General features: G+C 39.4%; 1 protein-coding gene across 11 annotated transcripts in view; it reads left to right on the top strand.

Annotated features, from left to right (window-relative positions):
• LOC139473859 (uncharacterized) overlaps window positions 1–26,860 on the top strand; it is a 122,732-nt gene that overhangs the window by 61,433 nt on the left and 34,439 nt on the right. For 9 of the 11 annotated variants that reach the window (XM_071256631.1, XM_071256633.1, XM_071256632.1 and 6 more), the window contains one exon: window positions 24,580–25,485. In XM_071256631.1, coding sequence (XP_071112732.1) covers window positions 24,580–25,485 — 906 coding nt within the window. Of the gene's footprint in view, window positions 1–10,657; window positions 10,915–11,324; window positions 11,406–16,327; window positions 16,367–16,714; window positions 16,781–24,579; window positions 25,486–26,860 lie in introns of those variants that run through there. The other 2 variants (XM_071256639.1, XM_071256640.1) reach the window with 2 other exon arrangements.

The following is a 26,860-nucleotide window of genomic DNA, read 5'->3' as shown; positions in this document are numbered from 1 at the left end:
CAGAACGGTAGAAGATTTCTGGTTTTGGTCCACCCAGTGACTCGGCTCAATAGCTTAAATGTTATTGACCTAATACGAGTGACAGGACTCAGTCATGAAGAAGGGCATTCAGGCCAGATTAGGGGTACAGCAAATCAGACGCATTGGATAAAGATATTAGTTTTGTATGGAGCACATTGCCATGGATGTTTCTGAATAAGGTTTCGGCCATTGACGGATATATTTCTGAGGTACAGAGGAAAGTTTAATTGTAAATCAGTATTGACAGAGGCCATTTCCCTTATTGTGAGGTAGAGCGTCCACCCAAAGAGTGGAAGGTCCCGGGCTCGATCCTTGGCCGCGTCATACCAAAAAGACGTTAAAAGATGGTACTTGTTGTTACCCTGTCTGGCGCTCGGCATTGAGGGGCTAAAACAAGGACTGGTCGGCTTGGAGTCAGTATACTGTGTCTGAGTAGGGTATTCATGTTCATGTATTTCAGTGAGCTAGCACTATAAATCGGCATCAGTCCGGACTAGTACAAGCAGCCCCCCCACACACACACGTGCATGCACGTCGCTATATAAGTGCAATAATCTTGGACACGACGTTAAACCCAATTTCACCTCACCTGACCTTATTGTGAATATGAATCTGATGTAAAATAAAAGAGATCATTCTTTACTTTTCTCTCAAAATGACACTAATTACCATTATTTTAAAATTGGAATTATTGATATTAGGCCTATATATACCATTCTGTACTTTCGTACACCTGACAAAGGGGTACTTATTATAGTCATTAACACCAAGTCACTTAGTTCAAATAGTTACATGGCAATTATACACCCCTTCTGCTCTGGAGTTCTGTGAACAAATCTGTCATGTAGACAAGAAAATAAGGACTATCATGGACATTTTAGGTCTTTGTAGGGCGCTTATAAAGATTAGTTATGGAGTGGTCTAGATGTTGGCCAGGGAGAGCTTATTGGAGCGTAGTGTGACGGATACAGTATGTGGAATTCAAGTAAATGCATTAGGATGGTCTCCTGAATTGTCTCTTCTTGCTGAGAATTGAACAGATACCTTTTACAGAGAATTATGTGAGGCATTTTCAACAAGTGAATTGACAACCTATGTTGTAGTCAGTGTCAGGTGTTTGGTGATGTCTTGTACTGGGTTTAGTGTCTAGTGCTGGATTTAGATCTGCACTGTGTTTAGTTATGTATTTAATGATGTTGCAGTGTTGTGTTTAGTGCAGGTTTAGTGCTGGATTTAGATCTGCACTGTGTTTAGTTATGGATTTAATGATGTTGCAGTGTTGTGTTTAGCGCAGGTTTAGTGCTGGATTTAGATCTGCACTGTGTTTAGTTATGTATTTAATGATGTTGCAGTGTTCTATTAAATGCTGTGTTTATGTCTGTTTTGTATTTAGTGATGTTTAGTGCTGTGTTTATGTCTGTTTTGTATTTAGTGATGTTTAGTGCTGTGTTTAGTGCTGTGTTTATGTTTGTTTTGTATTTAGTGATGTTTAGTGCTGTGTTTATGTCTGTTTTGTATTTAGTGATGTTTAGTGCTGTGTTTATATCTGTTTTGTATTTAGTGATGTTTAGTGCTGTAGTTAGTGTACTGTCACAAGTGGATAACACTAATCTAGTGAGACCACCTTGTCCTGAATGTCAACAGGAGCCGTGATGTGCTTACATAGGATACTGTGTGCTAAAGTACCCACGATTGATGCTCATGATGTCAATCACTGGATTGTCTAGTCCAGACTCGATTATTTACAATTTATGTAGCTGGATTGTTGCCCTGTGTTGCATTAAACACAAACAAACAAATAAACAAAACATTGATATATTAATTCTGGTTTACATGACAGTGTGCACCCAGACCTGTCCCTTCCAATGCTGTAGTGCTGTACAAATGTACATGCACATGCTTATCCTGCTGTGTTCTTGTCAATTCCTAAACTGCCTCTCAGAGAAGAAGAAAATCAGATAGTTTTTTTTGCTTGGTTTACAGAAGAACTATAGACCAGGGTTGAAAGGAAATTCAAACAAAGTTGTAAGACTTATTTTTAATATCTTTAAGTGGTCTAAAACAATCTGCTTTGAAGGATGAAATAACGATTTTAAAGATGAAGGAAACATACTGTGTAGAGTTCTTTGAATTCTCCGAACATTTAGTTTTATTCCCTGCTTGGGAATTACTGCTCCATGAAACACATGATCAGAAAGGCCGCACTGTGAACAGTGTAAATGTTGGCTTATGTCAGTCTTTGTGTGCAGTGAAAAAGTTTTTTTGTAGCAGAACTTGCATTTGATCCTGATAACACATATTTATGCTAAACAAGAAGAATATTTTGTACTGTTACAATCATGTCATCCAAGGATAAATTTCGGTAGATATATATCATAATGTTTAAATGGAAAGTAAGTTACCCTCTAGAGATACCAGTGAAATTTTACAATATGACAAAATTTATATATTCTTTAATATGTACTACTCAACTGTTTCTAGGGATATGAAGATATTACAAACAGTTACAAAAGTTTAGGGAATGTTAGATAAGTTTCACTACTCCGGCAAATGAGGTCCAAGGCAATGTTAAATGTATGACAACTGCTCCCAGTGATCAGTCGCTTTCAGTCCCTGCCTGAATATTGGTGGTGGCACAGGTCCCAGATCGGGTGAAGTTAAGCACATGTTGTTGGGAATCTCTCGATGGATGACCATGTTAGGCTGCTTGATTCCTGAGAGTTTCTCGGGCTTTGGTCCTGCCCCACACTGATACCCACGACGGTGCATCTCCTTAGGCAAGTGACTTTGTTCATAACATACCTCCGTTCACCCAGCAGTGAATGGGTACCCAGTAGGATGAGATGGTCATGTGACTGTTAACCTTCCAGCACCTCACTCTCGGTTCGCCCCAATTATGTTTCTAGGTTTGTCAGCACCATACCTGTGCTCGTGGGTTTCACCGAAGTGGTAAACGTCTGAGACCTGCATCACTTCGGGCTTTCCTCCCACATTAAGCTGACATGCGGTGATATAACTGGAATGCTGTTAAAAGCGGCATTAAACCCAACTCACTCACTCACTCTAGCACCTCACAGCTACCTTGGGTTGTATACTCCCAAGGGAGCTGAGAAAGAAATTGAGTGCACACTCTTCCATTGAAAGTTTGTCTGTTTGTTTCAGGTTGTTTAACGCTGCACTCAGCATTATTCCAGGTTTTTTATAGATAATCGAGCTTGGACCAGACAGTCCAGTGATTGACATCATGAGCATTGATCCACGGAATTAGGATACGATGACATGCATCAGCCATGTCAGTGAGCCTGACCACCCGATCCCGTTTGTCACCTTAAGATTACAACAAGCATAGTCGCCTTTTACGGGAAGTATATGTTGCTGAAGACCTCTTCTAACCCGGATATTCACGGGTTTGAAAGAAAGTAATAATATTGTAGCACCATGGACATTAAGTCAGTATATGGAATTTGGTGCATTATAAATGTCACTTATTGTTATAATATCCCTATCATTAGTTGAGTAGTGTATAATAACTACTCAAGCCAGCTTTATTCACATCTATTGATAGTGTTTTCATGTTAAGAGTGACCTTTGGTAGACACTGCCACAACAAACAGGACACATGCTGAAAAGGATCAACGAGGAAAGTATCCCGCTGATACGGAACGCCACCAGAATGGCCTGCTACTACAGTGTCAACTGCATCGGAAGTCATCTCTTAGTGACAAGGGAACCCAGGAAATGCGTTCCCAGCTGTGTTTGATTTGTGTGGAACGGTTAAACACAGGAACACATTAACTCCCAAGTATCTTAGTCCAAATCCATGGAAGGCTTTGAAGAGAAAAGAACAAATTGTTCACCGCAGAGAAATGGATTCTCTAAGATCACATTTCTTCCCCTTTTGTGAAAGGATGTGTGAGCCTGGGTCTCTCAATGAGATGTTTCTCCATATTTATTACCTGATGGGTACTTTGAGATCAATATTTGATTACTTGAGAGACAGAGCGATGTGTTTCTGTTACTCTGTGCAGGGTGAAGTTGACCATCCTGGAAAGTTGGCCGATAAATCTTTGTTTGTGTATCAATATGTGACACACAGAATATAGGTTTCTGTCAACACTGCCTACAGATTCATCACGCTGGCTTTGTTTCAGAGCTTGCTGTAAAAAAGCTGTTGGAAATTGACTCTGATTGGTTTTCATGTTAGACAGAATCATGTGTCTTCTCTGCTGATGCTGAGGTGTTTTATTTCAATAGATGTCAACATATTGATTACTTCCCCAGCAGGGCATTTTCTGTTGAAATGGTTAAGTTTTGTTTAAATTAAGGACAGACTGATAGTCCCTTGCTAGCTGCTTTTGTTCTTTGTGATGACCAGTCGAGTTTGATTCCTCTCATTGAGATGCTTGGCATTTGTCTGTCTTGTCGTAATATGGCAACCCTTCAGACCTGATGGTGGTAGGATTGACATGAACAGTTGCATCATGCTGCGCAGAGGCGGATCCACAATTTTGGTTGCCGAGGTGCAGTGAACATGTAAGGTGTGAAAAAAGCCGGAGGACGCACCAGTAGCACCCCCCTGGATCTGCCAGTGCTGCATATGATCCATTGTTTGATGTTCACGGTTAAACAGTGATGTCCAGATGCAAAGTACAGACTGTTGAAACGTGTGATGAATGATATACCCTACCCTCCTTGAGAGGAATTTTCATGACAGTGTTTTGCTCTAGTTCTTAGAGAGAATACACAGACAAAGAGAACTATTTATTCATTTCATGGTGCCTATTCTACTGTTACATGAGCTTCTTGCATCCAGCCATGTCCTGCCTGTAAATTCATCTATTGACTAATTGTGCTGTATTGATTAAAACACCCTGACTACTGTCTGGAACCTGTGTAAATGATGACTCGACCAAGTCAGACCATCATGACATGCAGCATGATATTGACTGCTGGAGGTCATGGGCTACTGGTGTCTGGGGGATACGGAATATATCAAATAGGAGTATGTAATGCATAACTCTGTTATCGACTTATAACATGAATCTGTTAGCGACATGTTTAGCATGAATCTGTTATATCTGTTTCCAGCGTGTACAACATTGAATCTGTTGCCAACATGTACAACATGAACTGAATCTGTTGCCAACATGTACAGCATGAACTGAATCTGTTGCCAACATGTACAGCATGAACTGAATCTGTTGCCAACATGTACAACATGAACTGAATCTGTTGCTAACATGTACAACATGAACTGAATCTGTTGCCAACTTATACAACATGAACTGAATCTGTTGCCAACATGTACAACATGAACTGAATCTGTTGCCAACATGTACAGCATGAACTGAATTTGTTGCCAATATGTACAACATGAACTGAATCTGTTGCCAACATGTACAACATGAACTGAATCGGTTGCCAACATATACAACATGAACTGAATCTGTTGCCAACATGTACAACGTGAACTGAATCTGTTGCCTACATATACAACATGAACTGAATTCGGTTGTCAACTTGTACAACACAGACTGAATCTGTTGCCAACATGTAAAACACAGACTGAATCTGTTGCCAACATGTACAACATGAACTGAATCTGTTGCTAACATGTACAACATGAACTGAATCTGTTGCCTACTTATAGAACATGAACTGAATTCGGTTGTCAACTTGTACAACACAGACTGAATCTGTTGCCAACATGTACAACACAGACTGAATCTGTTGCCAACATGTACAACATGAACTGAATCTGTTGCCTACATATAGAACATGAACTGAATTCGGTTGTCAACTTGTACAACACAGACTGAATCTGTTGCCAACATGTACAACATGAACTGAATCTGTTGCCAACATGTACACAATCTGTTGCCAACATGTACAGCATGGACTGAATCTGTTGCCAACATGTACAACATGAACTGAATCTGATGCCAACATGTACAACACAGACTGAATCTGTTGCCAACATGTACAACATGAACTGAATCTGTTGCCAACATGTACATGAACTGAATCTGTTGCCAACATGTACATGAACTGAATCTGTTGCCAACATGTACAACATGAACTGAATCTGTTGCCAACATGTACATGGACTGAATCTGTTGCCAACATGTACAACACAGACTGAATCTGTTGCCAACATGTACAACATTGACTGAATCTGTTGCCAACATGTACAACATGGACTGAATCTGTTGCCTACATGTACAACATGAACTGAATGTGTTGCCAACATGTACAACATGGACTGAATCTGTTGCCTACATGTACAACATGAACTGAATGTGTTGCCAACATGTACAACTCAGACTGAATCTGTTGCCTACATGTACAGCATGGACTGAATCTGTTGCCAACTTGTACAACACAGACTGAATCTGTTGCCAACATGTACAACATGGATTGAATCTGGCGCCAACATGAACTGAATCGGTTGCCAACATGTACACAATCTGTTGCCAACATGTACAACATGAACTGAATCTGTTGCCAACATGTACAGCATGGACTGAATCTTTTACCAACATGTAAAACACAGACTGAATCTTTTGCCTACATTTTGTATACAGATATTATTCCTAGTGGTAAATAACCAACTTTACCAGGTATATGCTCTCTCTATGTTACTCTGATGTTGTAATTTTAGTTTCTTTGCATGTTAATTCAGTTTCTCATATGTCTAGTGTATGTGTGCACCAAAACAGCTTAATTTGTTGGCAAGACAGAAATAGGGTTTTTTGTAAGAAGGTTTCTTTGTTCAATATATTCAATTTATTCAATATTCAATATTCAGCAACACTGTAAAATGCAGGAAGCAATTAACGATGAAATTAAAGTGGCTTCTTCAGCGCTACACCTCGAAAGAGGAAGGCTGTGTACTGCCCGAGCCCGGGGTGTTGAGATCAATATTTCATCAGATCATACAAATAATATCAATATCAGATCTTGTTTTCTCACACTGTGTATTTTTCATACCTCAGGTGCAAGGCTGGTCTTATTGATTTGTTTTGTAAAGCATTAAATGAAATACTTTACGCTTGAACATGTTCACTTTTTCCGAGGCTGAACATTGTTATCTTTCACTGGCCATGCTAGTCTGTTTTCTCAGCTTCACACATTCTTTTCTACATACTGTCGACACTTCATGGGGAGACCTGGGTAGAAGAGGTCCACAGTACTCCTGTGAGGTTTAATATTGCGTTCAAGATTATGCCACTTGTATTGCAAAGGGCATGCATGAGTGTATGGCTGCTTGTACTAGTCTTAGTTTTATTATTATTTTAATATGGATACCCAACTTAGGCATGGTATACTGACTCCAAGCTGACCAGTCCTTTTATCCCTTAATTGCTGAGAGTCATGTAGGGTTACAACAAGTGCCAGCTTTAAGGCCTTTTGGTGTGATGTGGCAGGGGATTGAAACACTGGCCTTAGCTCTCCGGGCAATCGCACTATCCACTAGACCACTGTCTTCCAAGTCTCCTGGGGGGGCTGGGGGGGCAGTTGGGTAGCCTAGTGGTTAAAGCGCTTGCTCGTCATGCCAAAGACCAGGGTTCACGTCCTGACATGGGTAGAATGTGTAAAGCCCATTTCTGGTGTCCCCTGCCATGATATTGCTGTAATATTGCTAAAAGCGGCGTAAAACCATACTCACTCACTCACTCACTCACTCTGAGTCTCCTGAGTCTCCTTAAGCAGGAGTAGTGGCGCCTGAGGATCGTGCTGGGTCATATAAATTTACCTCAATACTGCTGTCTATTGTGTGTTTAGTGACTCACAAATGACTCTTTGGGCGGATGTTATGTCATCGTAATCCAGGTGTGAACACACAATGCCATTTAGAAAGTGGTCAGACGTAACAAATGTTATATTTGGGATAATATGCATGGAAGCCTCAGGGGCTGAGTGGGTTGGATCATTGACTTCATGAGCAGGCGATTAGGTGGGCACACTCTGGCAGTGTGGGTTCGAATCCCAGATGGGACTCGACCCAAAAAAAGTATCAAAATCTGTACTTTACTAAGAAAGTGTTATCCCAAATATAACATATGTTACATAATCCAGGAGAATTAGATGAATAGTTAATGGAACATTGACAAAGACAGCTTAAGGGTTTGGACGAGTGAGCTGTAACATCCGTTGACTATGTACAGATGATCCTGTATTGATGATAGCCTGGGGCAGACGGATCAATCAGTGTGCACAGCAATGGAATTCATTACGTGTATGGCATGATATTTAGTTGTGGCCATCATCTTGGATGTCTTTTTCTAGGGTGATTCATTTTTTTGCTCAATTGCATTGAATATGACTGACATTATTGAAGATATTCAGAGATATAATGTTGCTTGATGAGTCTCATGCTTGATAAGTCTCATGTGTCATTTTTTTCCCTCAATTGAGAATCTTGCATTTCCGTGGTATAATCCGTATCATGTCATGAAAAGTACAGACCAATGTAGACCCTCAAATCATGTGACTGACACTTCAACTTTGAATATTGACTCGTCACATGATCAGTATTGCCATGTCAAGTGGTGAATATTGACTCTTTTCTGCTGGAAACAAGATGGCGTCTGGTAGTAACGTTTGACGGTTCGCATGTTACTGTAATGGAACAGATTACAGTTTGAGGGCTTCATAACATTTAAGGTGAATTCCAGTAGAACAAAACCAAAAATTACTCTTGACAAGGCTTCGAGGACCCGACAGCTTCTGTGGTCGAACCGAAACTCGACCTGACTAAAGCCGACTGTAAATAACTGACTAATGATGTAGTTGATTCTTTTCAATGTACTGAGATAATGACACTCCCCACCTTGGTATTGGCTAAAAATAGATTGTTGAAAATCACACATAATTTTGCATTATTGACTTATTATAGTTCTAGGTTTGTCAGAATTTGCTGTGCAGAGTAACATCCCTTATGGGTGCCAGGAACCGGGACATGGACAGCAATCTCAGATTTGCCCTGGTTATGTTTCTAGGTGTGTCAGAACCGTACACATGCTCGTGGGTACGGTTCCTAGTGATAAGGTTACATGTGGGTGGGTGTTACATGCCCTGTGGGTGATGCCCTCACCCTGTACAGTCACTTCTCTCATATCCATCTGTGTTTTAACCTAAAGCCTGATTTAATAAACTACATTTTAAGTTAATATTAAAAAAACTTTTTCCAAAATACCCTGGTTATAATAAACATCTAAAACCTGCATCCCTTCAGGCCTACCCTTCCAGCTCAAGCTGACATGCTGTAATATAACCATTAAATCAAACTCACTCACTCACTCACTCACTCACTCACTCACTCACTCACTCACTCACTCACTCACTCACTCTCCACAGGCAAGCGTTTGCAACCATAAGCCTCGACATGAATCTGAAGTTCAGAGATATGGTGTGCTGTGTTGACAAACCTTCTTTTTGGTTTCGTAGCAATAAGTTCAGTGAATCAATAATAAAGTTATTGGTTGTGAAGACTGCAGTATGTGCTGTCAACTTGCCGTGTCCACAGTATACTGCCATACATAGGCTTGGTGGTGCTGATGGTCATTGTCTCTGCATGCTACTACAGACTATGACAAGTGCTGCGGTTGTTGTGCACATGGGATGCTTGGTGGCTGTTGTCATGGTGATATTTAGCCTAAAGAACAGGATGTTTTTATAGTGGAAAACATGAAAGCATCGAACTGTCATCTGTTGATGGATGGCTGTTTGATGACTGCAACAAGAGATGCAGATTTATGCAGCATGTCTTGATTTCAAGTCGTCGCTCTTCATGAATTTATCAGTTCCATGGAGAAACTTCAAGCAAGAGATGCTTCGGACTCAGTATAAGGGCCTCCCTCCCACTACATGCAGGCCTATTGAGTGTGACTGACTCTTCATTGAAACCAGTTGTTAGGAGAACATGATGTCCATTATAGTGATTGTGACTTACTCTTCACTGAAACCAGTTATCAGGAGAACATAATGTCCATTATAGTGAGTGTGACTGACTCTTCATTGAAACCAGTTATCAGGAGAACATAATGTCCATTATAGTGAATGTGACCTACTCTTCACTGAAACCAGTTATCAAGAGAACAAAATGTCAATTATAGTGAGTGTGACTGACTCATCATTGAAACCAGTTGTTAGGAGAACATGATGTCCGTTTTTGTGAGTGTGACTGACTCTTCATTGAAACCAGTTATCAGGAGAACATAATGTCCATTATAGTGAATGTGACTTACTCTTCATTGAAACCAGTTGTTAGGATAACGTGATGTCCGTTTTAGTGAGTGTGACTGACTCTTCATTGAAACCAGTTGTTATGAGAACATGATGTCCCTTTTAGTAAGTGTAAGTGACTCTTCATTGAAACCAATGGTTAGGAGAACATGATGTCCGTTTTAGTGAGTGTGACTGACTCCACACCCAATACCAACTTGTGATTAGGTTATGATTGATGTTCATTCTGATCCTAAATTAATGAAGACATAGATACTGCAAGTATTGTGTTAGAATCAATCATGTCAATCATTTTACGTTGGTCGGTGGGCGATGTGGCCAGCTGTCACAGTCACATGACCTGTGGAAACTGCAGGATGACAAACACACCTGTGTGGTGCAAGTCCTCACGTCATGAGAGCCAACGCAATTAGTGAGAGTAGTCCTGCCTTGACTTGTTGCTTCACCTCATGCCTCTACGTTGACAGTTCCTGCTCTGTAGAAGATCAAATGGCCTCTCCGTTCTCATAGGAAATAAAATTGCAAATAACATAGTCTCTGGATGTACGTGGAATGTTCTTCGCCAGCTGTGATTTATTGAATTTCAATATATTTGGATACTTGTGTTGTGTGTGATCATGTTTGCCTCTCTGTTGTGCTGTGCTGGTAAGTAGGGCTTTATTTATGAAGTAAGAAATTGTGTTGTTTGAAGTAAACAAAAATACAAATATCTGCATCTATAATTTAATCCCAATTCTAATTGATGTGACAGATTAAATTGCGAGTCCATTATCATCATGTTGGAGTGTCCACATGGGACTTGCCTAATAACTAATTCTGTTTAAAAACCAAACTCTATAATAAATCATCTGTAACACTGATTTTGTATATAGGAATTAATTTCAAATTTTGTATTTTTTCTTTTAGTGCATTAATTTCATATATTTTGAAAAAATGTAGAAGTGAAAGTTAATTATCTTGATTAACAGAATTTAAGAAGGAATTGCATGTTTGCTCAAGGAAAGCACATTATTGGATTGAAATGGTGATTAGCGGCTGTGGCTGTTTGTCAACAGGCAAGGTAGCATCTGATTACCCGGACCCAGCGGGGGACAGCTATCACAGACAGAAGGAATATGGTACCCAGCTCTCCACAGGTTCGTCACCTGCCCACTCGCATGCTTTTGACATGAGAGACATGTTTCTTTTGAAGTCACGCTCCCACGCTCCAGATATAAAATCTTGCCTCCTAAAAACAAATTTGTACAAAAAGATTTTCAGGACGTAGCTCCAATCAGAACATTTATGATTTGAAAATGTCACCTGGGGTCTAACATATTGTCAGAAAGAGTGGAAAGAGTTGTTAGGATAACCCTATACCCCTAGGTCCTCTAGGTGCCCCAGCCCCTGGACCCCAACTCCATATCTGGTCTCATTGCCTTCAACTGACATCACGTTGGATAGGTCAGGTCTTAATAACATGATATCTCACAATAGTTATCATTTCAGTCCTTACAGCTGATTGCTTTGTAGCTGACTTATTGCAGTGTCTTTAGATTAAAATTTTATAAATTTTATTCTTGAATTAAGTCATCCCATACTTGGAATTTTGAAGTGCTGTAGGTGAATGATGGTCTCCCAGAACCTAGAGAATAAACTTAAAAGAAAGTATCCACTTCAAGTCTAGCCTGAAATTAAGCATTGTTCTTTACGCCATTGGATCTCATTTTATATTTTGTAGATATTTATTTTTAGATAAGAAAACTTTTTTTTAAACAAGACAACTTTGCTTGTGAGACTAACTGTTAGTGTAGTTGAATGAGTGAATATTGCTTTATGCTGAATAAGCAGTTTTCAAGCTGACCCAAGGTTACATAGAACCCTTGTGTAAGGAATGTTGGCAATGACATTTTTTCATTAATCATAACACAAAATAAATGTAGTGGTTGGAACAAACAAATGTATTGCAGCCTATTTATATTCCAGAGTTGTTTTAGTCTATCTGATGGTTAGGAACCTGATAAAGGCACACCAGGTATGAAGGACCGCTGCTGTATCTGTTTACCATAAGGTTTTGAGATAATGGAGATACATCCTAGTTATTGGATACAGAAATGAAAATGTCCCTGCCCTGTACGTACACTAATTAGTACCGTGTGTGTGTAAAGATGTGTAGCTGGTGAGTGATAGCAGGTAAAACCTACCGGCCTGGAACCAATATATCAGGCCTCCGCACCCGCCTCGACTCCTGTGACAGCTAGCCACAAACACAACATGAATCTATGTGGTATAACTGTGATATCGGATACTAGCCACACACACACAACAGGAGTGTAGGTAATATAACTGTGATATCGGATACTGTGTGTTATAAGTGGTGCAGTCCGTATATGGTGCACAGCTGGTGCTCTTACAATTGGAAATAATAATAAAAATGTCCCACCTCAACTATGAAACAGTGTCTGATTGCCTTAACAGAGTTCTTTGGGTTATAATTAATAGGTACCAATTATATGCTAAATAGTAGGGCTGGCTAAAAAGATTGATCAGAATTATCGTCGATGGGAAGAACTATTGACAATTATCAATATGAAATTGTTGTCATCGATAATAACTTACATAAACTATTGTGATGAAATAAAGTTTAGATTTACTAAAACAGACTTGTTATTGTCAGTTATGTCAATTGTCGAAGACGGAAATCAACTGTTTTTGTTAAATCTCAAATGTCCACAAAATAATCTGTGTATAAAATAATGTGTCACTGCTCACCAGTGGCGTGAAATATGTTCTCACATATTTGCTTACAGTTACTGATCCAATATTTGTTGATAATTGATCGATATTTAGTTAGCGATTATCGTTCTCTATTATCTGTATCGATAGCCAGCCCTACCAAATAGTGTCAGTGTTGCCCAACACTATTAATGGGTTGTTGACCAACACTATTGATGGAGTGGTTGTTGAGCAACACTATTGTTTGGTATGTTGTTGACAAACACTATTGTTTGGGTTGTTGTCGGAAACTATTGTTTGGGTTGTTGTTGTCCAACACTATTGTTTGGGATGTTGTTGACCAACACTATTGATGGGTTGTTGTTGACCAACACTATTGATTTGGGATGTTGTTGACCAACACTATTGTTTGGGTTGTTGCTGAGCAACACTATTGATAGGTTGTTGTTGAGCAACACTATTGATGGGTTGTTGTTGACCAACACTATTGTTTGAGTTGTTGTTGACCAACACTTATAATGGGTCGGATGTTGTCCAACACTATTGATGGGAATGAGCAGAGGCAAGTCCATTAATCATTCATGAACAACTCTGATGGGAAAGAGGGCCCTTCAAATCTCACAGGTGAGTGTAATCTTTGGATAAAAGATTCAGTTTCACAAATCTCAAAATATCTTCAGTTAAATGTAGAGCTTGCTACGACCATCAGTGGATGTACAGATGAGGTAGGTAACCTCTGCCATTGGCAACTGTTGTTTGTCTCTCTAGTTTCTTCAGTTCGTGACTAATTAACAATAGATGTACGTTTGTAATTGATTTTAGTGCAGTCGCAAGATCTTAAAGAGAGACAGTATAAGGAGGTGAATTCCATGTGTTTCCAGGCATTGTAATGTGTTTCTAGAGGCTATTATGAGTTTGAAGGGAATGTTTCCAATGTCTAGAATGGGAACTCAGAATCAATAGTAAATTGAAACACATACCTGATTACTAGTACTTTAGCACTTAAATCCTTTGTGAGCTAGTAGGTTTATCCCCAGAGCATTGATTTGTGGCCCAATCATTCGAAGGCTCCAGAATTTGCTGTGCAGAGTTGCATCACTTAGACATGCCAGGATCCTGTGATCTTTGGTTCAGATCTCTGATTTACCATGATTCTCAGCACTATTCCTGTCTTGACTCATTGTTCCTGCTGTATAACAGTGTTATAACTGTTTATTGTTTGTGGTGTGTAACTATGTTATATCTGCCTCGTTGTTCTTGATATGTAACAGTGTTATAGCTGTCTCACTGTTCCTGATTTGTAACAGTGTTAAAGCTTCCTCATTGTTCCTCATTTATAACAGTGTTATAACTGCCTCATTGTTCCTGATATATAACAGTGTTACAGCTGCTTCGTTGTTTGTGGTGTGAAAACTATGTTATATCTGCCTCATTGTACTTGATATGTAACAGTGTTATAGCTGTCTCACTGTTCCTGATGTGTAACAGTGTTATAGCTTCCTCATTGTTCTTGATATGTAACAGTGTTATTGCTGCCTCATTGTTCTTGATATGTAACAGTGTTATAGCTGTCTCACTGTTCCTGATGTGTAACAGTGTTATAGCTTCTTCATTGTTCTTGATATGTAACAGTGTTATTGCTGCCTCATTGTTCTTGATATGTAACAGTGTTATATCTGCCTTGTTGTTCTTGATATGTAACAGTGTTATAGCTGTCTCACTGTTCCCGATGTGTAACAGTGTTATAGCTTCCTCATTGTTCCTGATATATAACAGTGTTACAGCTGCCTCATTGTTCCTGATATATAATACAGTGTTATTGCTGCCTCATTGTTCCTGATAGATAACAGTGTTATGGCTGTTTGATTGTTTGTGTTGTAACAATGTCATGTCGCATGTATTGCTAAGCCATCTATTGCATGTACATTATGCATCACAGTTTTTGTTATTTTTTGGTTGTTTTCTTCGGTTATTGATTGAAGCACTGCACCATGTGTCTATGTTAACATTAACTCTGGTGAACAGCTACAAACACATGTCCCTTGTTTGTATTGTCATTCCACATACTCCACGCATGCAGCATGTACCGTATGAACAAACTAAAGTCAATATGTGAGACTTACTGGAGTGTTTTTATTGACTGAAGTGAGACATTATGTCAACATGACTGCAGTTGCGTTCTTTCAGACCAGTCAATTATTTTGTCAGAGAATTGAATGTAAATATCATTTGACTCTTTTATCAATAGCATGTTAATCCAAATACACAAATGAGGAACATATTCCGTTACTAATTATAATTACTATCTTTATGACCTTGGAATTATGATATTTAATAGTTAGACGAGGCCTGTTTATTTTTCTTGTGGGGGCACGGGTGGACCAGTCGTCTAAGGAGTTGCGATTCGCTGTGCAGAGTTGCATCCCTTGGGCACTCCAGAAACCTATGATTGTGGGTTCAATCCTGAGTTGCCCCGATTATGTTTCTAGGTTTGTCAGCACCATACCCGTGCTCATGGGTTTCACCGAAGTGGTAAACGTCCGAGACCTGCATCACTTCGGGCTTTCCTCCCATATGAAGCTGGCACACCGCAATATAGCTGTAATACTGTTAAAAGCGGCTTTAAACCCAACTCACTCACCCACTATTTTTCTTGTACAAAATTTATTGATCAGCATTTTGATAATGTGTTTATAGTGTTCATAAGAATTAAATAAAAAAACTTTTAATAATCAGCTAAAGTAAATAATGACATTAGGATCTCATTTTTAAATGACATATTGAATACAAAGTAGAAAAGCCTCTTGACATGACATAATTACTTTTTACCTGATAATAGTAAAACATGTCCATGGGGTTGAATGTCAGGGTTTGGATGTAGGGAGTAATACTATGTGAATTCTAAAACATCTGACAAATAGTCAGCTTGGCTGCTGCTTCCTCAGACCTGATAAAAACAATAGCATTTAATTGATCTGGCCTTAATTAAATCAATGAGTGGCCTATGTGATAAAGCTGACATACTTCTAACAATCAAGCCATTGTTCTATAAATGCCTGTACAAACAGCATGTCTGGGGATAAAACAATTGAAAAAGCTTAAATCCCCTCAAGCCACCCAGGTATCATCAGTAACTGGCTGGACCTGTAGGATTACTACAAACCTGCCCCCAGGGTATTTGTGACCCCACTACAATGAAACTGTTGGAAGTGTGAAGATCTGGACACTGTGTGAATGGGAGGTTTTTTACAGTACTCTCACTCAGGCCTTGACCTCTAGAATAGCTGTGATGCATAGCAGTCAGCAGTCAGCATTCATTCACTGACCCAGTGGGTTTTGTCTCACGGCTGCAGTATGTTTGCCTCTTTACTCTGCTGTGCCGGTAAGCCAGATATTGTTTAAACTCAATTTTCTTAAATCTTAACTTAAATCTATAATCTAACCAAAACATTTGGGGGGTAAAAAATTACATTTTCTCATCTTTGTGGTGAATATAAGATATGTTATTGTAATGTTTTTGTAGTCTTTTAAATGTTTAAAATTTACAAATCCATATAAGAAAACTGGAATATTTTATGTTAATCCTTCATAATATATCATGCCTTAATGAGACTTAAAAAGGTTACATAGTTAAACCTCTTCATCTAAAATTCATAAACTTATTGTTAATATGGAAAAGTCACATTTGAAAACTGTTCACACATGGTGTGGATTTTGCTGCCGTATACAGGCCGCGATTACATACAGACAGCTCCCGATGTGTACACGAAGGACTTACATCACCACACAATCACAGGTTGGTTCAAGCCATTTATTCTCCAATTGTTGTTTACTTCAATATCAAATGGTATTGGGAAGGTTGACAATATTTTACCATTTTTTTCATGAATATATTTTGATGTTGTAATTTGTTCTTTTCCATTTTTTATATGAATTATTCTTGAACTCATTTCTTTTGTCTCTATACATGTAGTAGTAGATGTTTGTCTCTATACATGTAGTAGTAGATGTTTGTCTATATACATGTAGTAGTAGATATTTGTATATATATAGTCGTACAATGTAGAGATATTTATCTATATACATGTTGTAGTAGATATATCATTTTACACATAAGTAGTAGTAGAAGGTTTTATTTATGCTAGATAGATATTATGTTACACTCTGTGTGAAATATATGTATAGGCCCATGCATGGCAGTAGATATCCATCATAATACACTATGTGCTTGTATGATGGTAGATGATTGCATATAGTGTAGACATCTGTAGACTAGGAGACTCTCTCCCTCTGTCTCCTTGCAATCTGTAGATGCACAGTTGAAAACACTGCACCTAACCTGGCTCCCATGCACCGCCGTACACCCATTGCTTCCTCTATGTGTCATGTTGTATGATAGTCAATTAGAAACAAATGTGTTGTGCAGGCTTATTTGTTGTGTACAATTACTTGACTGTTGTGTACAAGTACGACATTGTTGTATAAAACATGTGAATGGTGGCAAATACTGGTGTATGCAGATACAAGCCTGTTTTATACACATTTTCGTATTTGATTGTTGTATACCAGTATTTGATTGTTGACTACATGTTTTATACTGTTGTTTGAACACTCGAACTGAGAGCCTGTTTTTAGAGAAGTTCTGCTATGATATGGCTTGCATGTCTGTGCCATTGTTTTTTGCTTCTTTATCGAGTGTAAGCATCCAGTCTTGTTGTATGTGTAGAACATGGATGATGGATCTACCCAACTGATTCCTACACATACCAGCTAATCACTAACGCAAACACTGTGTTATGACTGTAAGGTAAACCTTCTTGAGCAGACCGCCTCCGTGGTCTAGTGGTATAGCGTCCGCCCGGAGAACGGAAGGTCCGGGGTTCAATCCCCGGCCGCGTCATACCAAAAGACGTTAAAAGATGGTACTTGTTGTTGACCTGTCTGGCGTGCGGCATTAAGGGGCTAAAACAAGGACTGGTCGGCTCGGAGTCAGTATACTGTGTCTGAGTGGAGTATTAATGTTAAACTGCGGCATGGTATCTCAGTGAGCTAGCACTATAAATCGGCATCAGTCCGGTCTAGTACAAGCAGCCACACACACACACACATGTGCATGCATGTCCCTATATAAGTGCAATAATCTTGGACGCGACGTTAAACCGCATTTCACCTCACCTCACCTTCTTGAGCCAGGTCACCAAATCTACCTTTGGAAGCATTGCGAGCTGCTTCCCTCCTCAAGTCATTATATTTGTAAATCATATTACCAGAAAACTGTGATTCCTATTGACACCTGATATGCCCCCAAAACCACACTACAGAAGCAGAAAGACATCCCCAAATTATAGCCTTTAAGGACCAGTAGGTCCACCATTCTGGGCATTGTTTACAAACAATAGCCAGAAAACCCTCCGAGCTGAATCTGCCCTGCTCTGCTCGGATTATTCCACAACAGATGTTTCTGCTCCAGTGACCACACCACAGGTGTAGGCTTATCACTTGACTGGACTTTACTCTTGTTTCTAAACCAACAGATTTATTCCGAAATATGTCCCGACAGACCTGATGCAAACCATTCAGTGTGCTTTGCATATTGTTTTGCATAGTTATACAGACATACTGCTACGACTGTGACAGTGACAAAGTGAGGTACAAGACAATATAGCTTTACACATCAAAATGACCATGTAACAAGTGTTTTATTCGGGATAACACTTTCTTAGTAAAGTACAGATTCTAGTACTTTTTGGGGTTGTGTGCCCTATGGGATTTGAACCCACACTGCCAGAGTCAGGCACCTAATCGCCAGCACACAAAGTCAGAGATCAAACCCACTCAGCCACCGAGGCTTCAACATAAAATTATCTGTAGGCCTTCCATGACACCACAGCTGTGCAACCAATGTAAACAAAGGATAAGTACTAGGGAATGGAAAGTGGTTTTAGGATCTAATCACAAAGAAATTTAAACAAATTTTATAACAATATCTTGAATGGATTGTGTAAGATGTGACGATGTTATTGTCGGCTTTGCTGTGAGGAGCTATCTTTCTTGGTTTGAGAATTGAATCGTGCATGAACTAAAGGTGTGACATCACACTCAGAAATTATTTCATGTATGATTTAAACCCACAAGAACCAACAACATACTGGCTGTTTAAGTCAAACGCTACAAGACTGATCCCGGGGGACATCTCCCAGTATTGCCAGGACTGTATATTACCCATAGTGCTCCACCAGGAAGGCTTCTAAGGGAGCCCTGCAGCACCCAGAATGGAATATTTGCATCAAACCACCCTGACTAATGAAAACCTTTCATTCAGTTGAGCTGTTTTCCCATCTAGTGCATGCTCCAGCCTGTCTCATCAGTTGGTATGCGGGGCGGTCGGGTAGCCTAGTGGTTAAAGCGTTCGCTCGTCATGCCGAAATCACGGGTTCAATTCCCGACATGGGTACAGTGTGTGAAGCCCATTTCTGGTGTCCCCCGCCGTGATATTGCTGGAATATTGCTAAAAGCGGCATAAAACCATACTCACTCACTCAGTTGGTATGCCTTATGACCATACAGGTTTGCATTTGTCATGTGCGCTGAGAGACATTTTGTTGTATACAATGCTGCTATTTTTTACTTAACATTCATGAGTAACAGGAGAATTCTTATTGGCTTAAATTCCCATATTATTAAAAAAAAAGATTCCAAGCAGGAAGTCAAACCTTAAAAAGTAACTTTTTCTTACTTGGATCTCAGATCAGCTTTCTCAAATTATAGAAAGTGGGGATAAAGTAGAAATTTAATTGTGCATTCATTTTATTTTAGCGAACGAAGTTGTTTTTCAAGCATGGACTTGTAATGGCGCAGTAAGATTCATTTATAAATGTTTCATACACTTTTAAAGGTTGGACAGGACAACACATAAGAAGTAGTAATCTGAAGGCTCACCTTCTGTGAGGTATCTCGTGCCAAGGAAGAAAAGAAAACAAATTCATTCATTGTCAGAGTTTTGGTGCCAATTTTATTTTTTTTCTGTGAAAGAAAGTTGTGCAGAAACTGTTCACTGCAATAGATATGTTGTTTAATAGATAAGAGATATCCCTCTAGAAATAGTTTCAGATATGATGTGTCTATATGATTTGGAAATGTTTAGTAAGCACTGTTGAAACTAATTTATCCGTACTGTATTGGACGCCCAGGGTGCTCTCAAAATTAGAAATAGGGGTCTCTTATTGAGTTGAAAGATTGTAAATTTTGTGGTTTATGCTGACAACCTGAAATGATATAAAAGAAGAATCTGTGCGTATTATATTTTCGAGAATTTAATTGCTCATAATTAGGGTGCGTATTATATACAAAAAAAATAAGTCTTGTGTACATTGATCAATCTGAAGGGTTGCTAATTGGGATTGTTAACTAGCCAATATATTAGCAAATATTGCTGTGGGCGCTTATTAGAACGGGGCGCTTATTACGTCGAATACGGTAAGTTATTTATGGTATGTGAAATTGATATGTGAATTTAGCCCTGAATTGTCTTTAAATCGACATGCAACTCATTGAAGTACTTCTCTGAAATCGTCTGACAGCTGTATCTATGATACTAGCCACATAAGGAAACATGTATCGCATGCTTCCTGTGTGGGCGTGTCGCAGTGGTTAGTCGGGAGGTGGAATGTCTAGTATTTCCTGATCGCCGCCTGTGGTAAAGGAAGCACCTGGATGTTGACGAGCACAAGACTTCACAGTCTGCTCAAAGTAGCTCACTGTAATACCCTGGTCAGTGGATCAGTGTGCATTCTCAGCTCCCTGGGGAGTATAGTCTGATCTGCTTTTTCGCGCTGTAAGGTGTTTCCATTCACATTATCACATTTCCATTTCCTGACTGGTGAACAGAGGAACGCGTCGAACAGAGTCAGTTGCCTGATGCCACACCACGGGTGAAGTAATATAAGTTTCACTGCTGGGCGGAACTTCAGCCCAAGAAACCCTCAGAGGGCAAGCTTGCTGAGCGTGGTCACCCACCCACCTACTCTCCACCGCCACCTTTGCTTGACCTGATTTGTGACCTGTGTGTTATGCACAGGACCACATGCCTTTACAGGCCTCGATTATGTTTCTAGGTTTGTCAGCACCATACCCGTGCTCGTGGGTTTTACCGAAGTGGTAAACATCCAAGACCTGTATCACTTCAGGCTTTCTTCCCACATTAAGCTGACACGACGTGATATAACCGATATACTTTCCAAAGTGGCATTAAACCCAACTCACTCACTCTCTCTGACGTACACTGGAGCAGGCCAATAATATCACTCGAAAAAACACTTATTTATGTTGTTGAAAATATTTTGTCTTCTTGCCAAGATTGCATGATGATAAACTGGAAGAACTTTGACTTAATACAGTCGGTGAGCTGGAGGGTGGCTTAATCTGGCTGTCGGTATTGATTCCTCATGGAAATTGTTTAACCTGTTTGGAATATGTCACACTAATTACATTTATCATTGAAATACATGTCATACAGACAAAGGGATATTCAGTCATAGCTCAATGAACAGCAGTCTGGGGAGACAGTATTCAGGGAGTCAGATTCCTTGCTGTATTGAATGTCTTACACATGCTATCGCTTCAGTACATGAGCAGGGAAGTATCAATATCTGAGGGAATGGAAAATGGATGAATGAAGTGACGCATGAAATCAAAAGGTGACTGTTTGTCGTAGAAGGCAACTAAAGGGATCGGGTGGTCAGGCTCACTGACTTGGTTGATGCATGTCATCGATCCCAATTGTGTATAACCATGCTCATGATGTCAATCACTGGATTGTCTGCTCCTTACTATTTACAGACCGCTGTCATACAGCTGGAATATTGCTGAGTGCTGCATTTAACAAACAAACAAAACTTATTGACATCCTGTGAGCACGTTCGTGGCAAGTGATCATGATATAGAAAGTCCCAAGCTTTTAGACTTCTGAACTCCCATTCAGACTCAATTGTATGATTGTAGCACCAAGATTTCGCTGAAGCATGGGCTGACTATCCCTGCCTCAATCCATGCCCTTGTGTAATAAGACAGTGTTTGACACAGTATACGTCTGGGTCTCTGGGGTAGGATGACCCTTTGCCATGACACTCAACATTGGAGCTGGGGAGTAATCGCTCATGTTCAGCCTGATATCGTAAATGGAAACGGTCCCGCTGGAAGTATCACTGTTATGTCCATATGTGAAGACTCTTGATGCTGACCCGGCTGCTCTTCTGTTGCCAGCATGCTGTGCCCCGTGCTCCAAGGGCCATGGGACCATGAGAGCTCATGACCCCACATGGTAGTGTGTGGAAACTGTCTAGACTCAGCATAAACTGTGTAATGGATTTGGCCACAGCCAATATTACCCTGATAGTAAATACTGCAAATGTGAAGCAGTACTTTTTTGATAATGTTTTCAGTTAATGGCTTGACCATCTGCAGCAAAGACCCAAACATTTGAGAAAAAAAAAAAATCAAATAGATTTTTTTTCGCCTATCTAAAAACAAACTACCAGTTCAAATTAAGAAATTGTTATTTCAATTTTTTTCAAAATGTTAACTAAATTGAATTAATGGAATTAATTCTTTTTGCCCATACACAAAAAAGATACCGCTTCAAAAAAAAATTATACAATACCTGCCATGTCATGAGATGCTGCCAAGGCCATGTGTTATCTGTGGTGCCAGAACATCAGTGATCTTCATCTTCCAGCAATTTGTGGGGGCGGTCGGGTAGCCTAGTGGTTAAAGCATTAGCTCGTCATGCTGAAGACCCGGGTTCGATTCCCGACATGGGTACAATGTGAGAAGCCCATTTCTGGTGTACCCCGTCGTGATATTGCTGGAATATTGCTAAAAGCGGTGTTAAACCATACTCACTCTCACTCCAGCAATTTGTTGGAGGATACTGGACAAACATTAACAATTTGGCGCTATAAACAATGAAATAAACTTCAATAATAAGAAGAAATGCCAAAGGCATCCTTCAAATCACTGGGAGTTTATTTCCATCCCTTTGTCTAAGGGTTAGTTAATCATTATAAAACAACAAAATGTATCTGTTTAGTGATAGCCTCAGGTTTCAGTCTGGAACAAGTACAAATAGACATCAATCCCAGTGTCTCCATATATATATATTGATTTAAACCAACAGATAGTTTTGTGTATCAAGGTTTCAGAGTTTTCAGCATTCGACATCAATATTTAATAGACCCTTTCATCATATTTGATGTTTCTCATTCAAAAGGACAGATGAGCCTCAAGGACATGGTGGAGAACAAGGGTTTTGCTTCGGATGATCAGGGTTCATCCAAAGACTTCATGCCCTGACATGCTTACATGCTTGTTTTGTTGGTATATACGGCTGATAACGTATATCCAGATTACTGTATGCATATAAAATATATCCCTTTTTTTAATTAAATTTTCATGAAATACCCCAGTAGTCTATATACCCCTTTTTCCCCCCATAAAATATTGTCATTAGATTGCATCAAATATATCCTTTTCCCCCATAAAATATTGTCATTAGATTGCATCCAATATATCCTGTTTCCCATAAAATATTGTCATTAGATTTCATCAAATATATCCTTTTTTTCCATAAAATATTGTCATTACATTGCATCAAATATATCCCTTTTTCCCATAAAATATAGTCATTAGATTTCATCAAATATATCCCTTTTTTTTCATAAAATATTGTCATTACATTGCATCAAATATATCCTGTTTTTCCCATAAAATATTGTCAGTAGATTTCATGAAGTAGTGTCACAAGTTTTCTTGCCTCTCAGTACTTGCTCTGAACAGAGAACAAAGGGTTGTAAAAACTGCTGAATTATCATGATTCACCTTCATCTGTAGCCATGATGGCTCTGTTTACAAAGAGTGGATGATGTAAGCATTTGATTACATCAGGCTGGTTGTTGGACCTTTTCTACATTTGTCATCTATTTTTTATTCATGCCATTATTTATGTTATTGAGTGTTATTCCCTAATATCTCTATAACATTATCTGGTTCGGTGTTGATTACATGCATATTCTAGATTCTGATTTGCTCTTCCTATCATATTACTAGTACATTCTGAAAATAACTTATTATTCTTGGTTTTTATGTAATTCAAACTCTTGACTTCAGTAAAATGATTAAATTTTGCTTTTAATAAATATAGTTTTGAGAAACAGCAATGCCAGAGGATGAGAGCATGAGTGGCCCAGTCGTGTAAGGCGCTGCAGTTCGCTGTGCAGAGTTGCGTCCCCTGGGCACGTCAGAAACCTATGACCGTGGGTTTACAATCCCGGTTCACCCTGGTTGTGTTTGTAGGTTTTACAGCACCATACCCGTGCTCGTGGGTTTCACCAATGGGGTAAACGTCTTTGGACTTTCCTCCCACATTGAGCTGACAAGCTGTGATATGACTGGAATAATGTTCCAAGTGGCAATAAACCAACTCACTGTCTGATGAAAGTAAAAGACATCCAGTAATTCAGTATTGGCTGATGTATGTAAATACATTTAAAGGAGATAGTTTCTTGAGTTTATTTCATTGTTTGACCTATTTTGTTCCAGGCACTGTTTCCAAGACTCGTGATGGCGACAGTGGCGATGGTGTGCCAGACACTAAACGAGGGGTCACCAGACAAGACTCTGCCAGTCGAGAGGACATTGACAGAGTTGGGTGTCCTAAAAATGCAGACAAGAAGAGATTGTCCAACTTGTTTGAAACCTTTAAATCTAGTAAAGATGTACCTGATAATGATGAACAAGACATAAAACATGTGTCATGTAGACGGCACAATGTCTCAGACTCAGATTCGGGGTCATCATCAGATGGAGAAACTCCTATGGATGTTGCCGATTCCAAGACTCAGTCCTCAGATCAAGTATCGTCTACTTCTGCAGCCATCTTGGCTCAAAACCTGTCTGAGACAGAGAGTGCCTCTGACTTGCGTCGAGACCAAAAAGAGTCTCCAGAGAGAAAAGTGCCTAATGGAGAATCACAACCCAACAGCGGAGAGACAGTTGAAGGGGCAGAGTCTGCTTCAACAGAACGTTCGAGGAACTCCCCTGAAAAACCTAAAATGACCCCGACAGAGGCTGTGATTTTTTCGAAACGGTTCTCAGGCACCCAAGACCAGCTGATGGTGAGTCAGCCATCTTCTTCCAATAGCCCGGTGTCTCCAGTTTGTAACATGTCGCATTCCCCAGACCACAAAACCAGCATCGTCCGGAGAACATCCTCTGAGAAGTCCGACACTTCCAGCATGTCCTCTGCCCGCACAGCTTCCCCAGCCACCAAAATGAGGCTCCTGGACATGGCAAGTAAACGTGCGCTAGAACGGGAGAGTTTCGACCAGGAAGAGTCAGGGCATGATAGCCCAAGACACAAACCAGAGGATACCCCTTCAAATGGTGTCAACCGTCTTCGTCTCCAACCAAGCCGGACCACAGGTGGATCGTCGTCACCAGTGAGACGTGAGTACAGTGTATGCTCTCTGCATGGCAGCCCGGCCGCATGATCTGTTAGTGTGACGTCCATGTTGTTCCTGCTTTGTCTCCCGGGATAGTGATGATTATCCCAGTTACGTCTCTGCATTGTTCACTTCAACCATGAATGCTTTGTTAATAGTAGAGACCTTTTTTTTCATTTCTTACTACAAAAATGGTTAAGAGCTTAAAACTAAAGAACTTAATTGCTTTTCCACGTCAATAGAATTAAAAAATAACTATTTGAAAAAAATAATTCTTTATGGGATTTCCAGTCATTTAAAATCAATTTATTTGATTTTGGCAACAAGAAATATTTCTAGGATGAGTGTTTGCTACAAAAAAGGTTTAGAAATTAAATCTTAAAAACTTAATTGCATTTCTACTTCAAAAGAGTTAAAAAGTAACAACTTGAGAAAAAGTCCTCATTGGATTTTCATTTATTTAACATCAATATGTTTGATTTTGGCAACAAGAAATATTTCTAGGATGAGTTCACACCTGTTTCTCACAACAGGACCTGGGGGAGGGGTTTCTGGCAGGTGTTGAGTAAAGGTGTACAAGAATTATGGAATAAAATCTATAAACTATTCAATACAAGCAATGCATGAGAAATATCAATAATATCCTATTCAAAACAATGAGAAAATATTCCTTTGATTGTATATTTTCGTATTCCGAGAATATTGATGTGGAACATTACCGTTCGCTTTGTGCATGATGAAATAAAGGATTGATAATGCATGCCATGTGGTTATCATATTTATCACCTTAAGATATGTTTTCACATTTTGTATGAAAATTTAACAGACGAACCCTTATTTAGTCGACAATTTTGTTTGTTTGAATACCCAAGATACCATTTAACATGCTGGATCCTGATGGCAGTCTACCCAGTTTTTTGTTTTCATACATGTATACCATTTTCTGGTAGTGAGATGTTAAGATTACATGTAATAGACATGCAGGTATTTGTCTGATCAGTTGAGGCTGAATCTTCAGGATTTATTTTCAGCTTTTATGCTGAGTCAGGTTGTTTTATAATATTTTGCTTTCAGAAAGATTTTCTTCTTAACCTGACTTCCTGTTTTGTTTCAAAGTATCTGTTACATCCTATAGGGAAAGGAAATATTAGAATGTCATGTTATTATTACCAGGCAGCACAATCCTTATCTGATAGCTGACCTTTGCATTATATGTGGTTTCAGGAAAACTCAAGCTGTTGTGTTGAGTGATGGTGCTTAGGCACTAATGTCATCGGATCCATTTGTGCAATTTGTAGTTTCTACTTGCACGTATTAAAGCACATATTTTGTTTGGATATTTCTTACATCAAATTATTGCATCGTATGTTTGATAACAT

This window comes from Haliotis cracherodii, unplaced genomic scaffold (genome assembly GCF_022045235.1).
Source record: "Haliotis cracherodii isolate W230 unplaced genomic scaffold, xgHalCrac1.p SCAF_3, whole genome shotgun sequence".
Taxonomy (NCBI): domain Eukaryota; kingdom Metazoa; phylum Mollusca; class Gastropoda; order Lepetellida; family Haliotidae; genus Haliotis; species Haliotis cracherodii.
The sequence above is the reverse complement of the archived record's forward strand: the minus strand, read 5'-3'. Positions and strand labels throughout refer to the sequence as shown.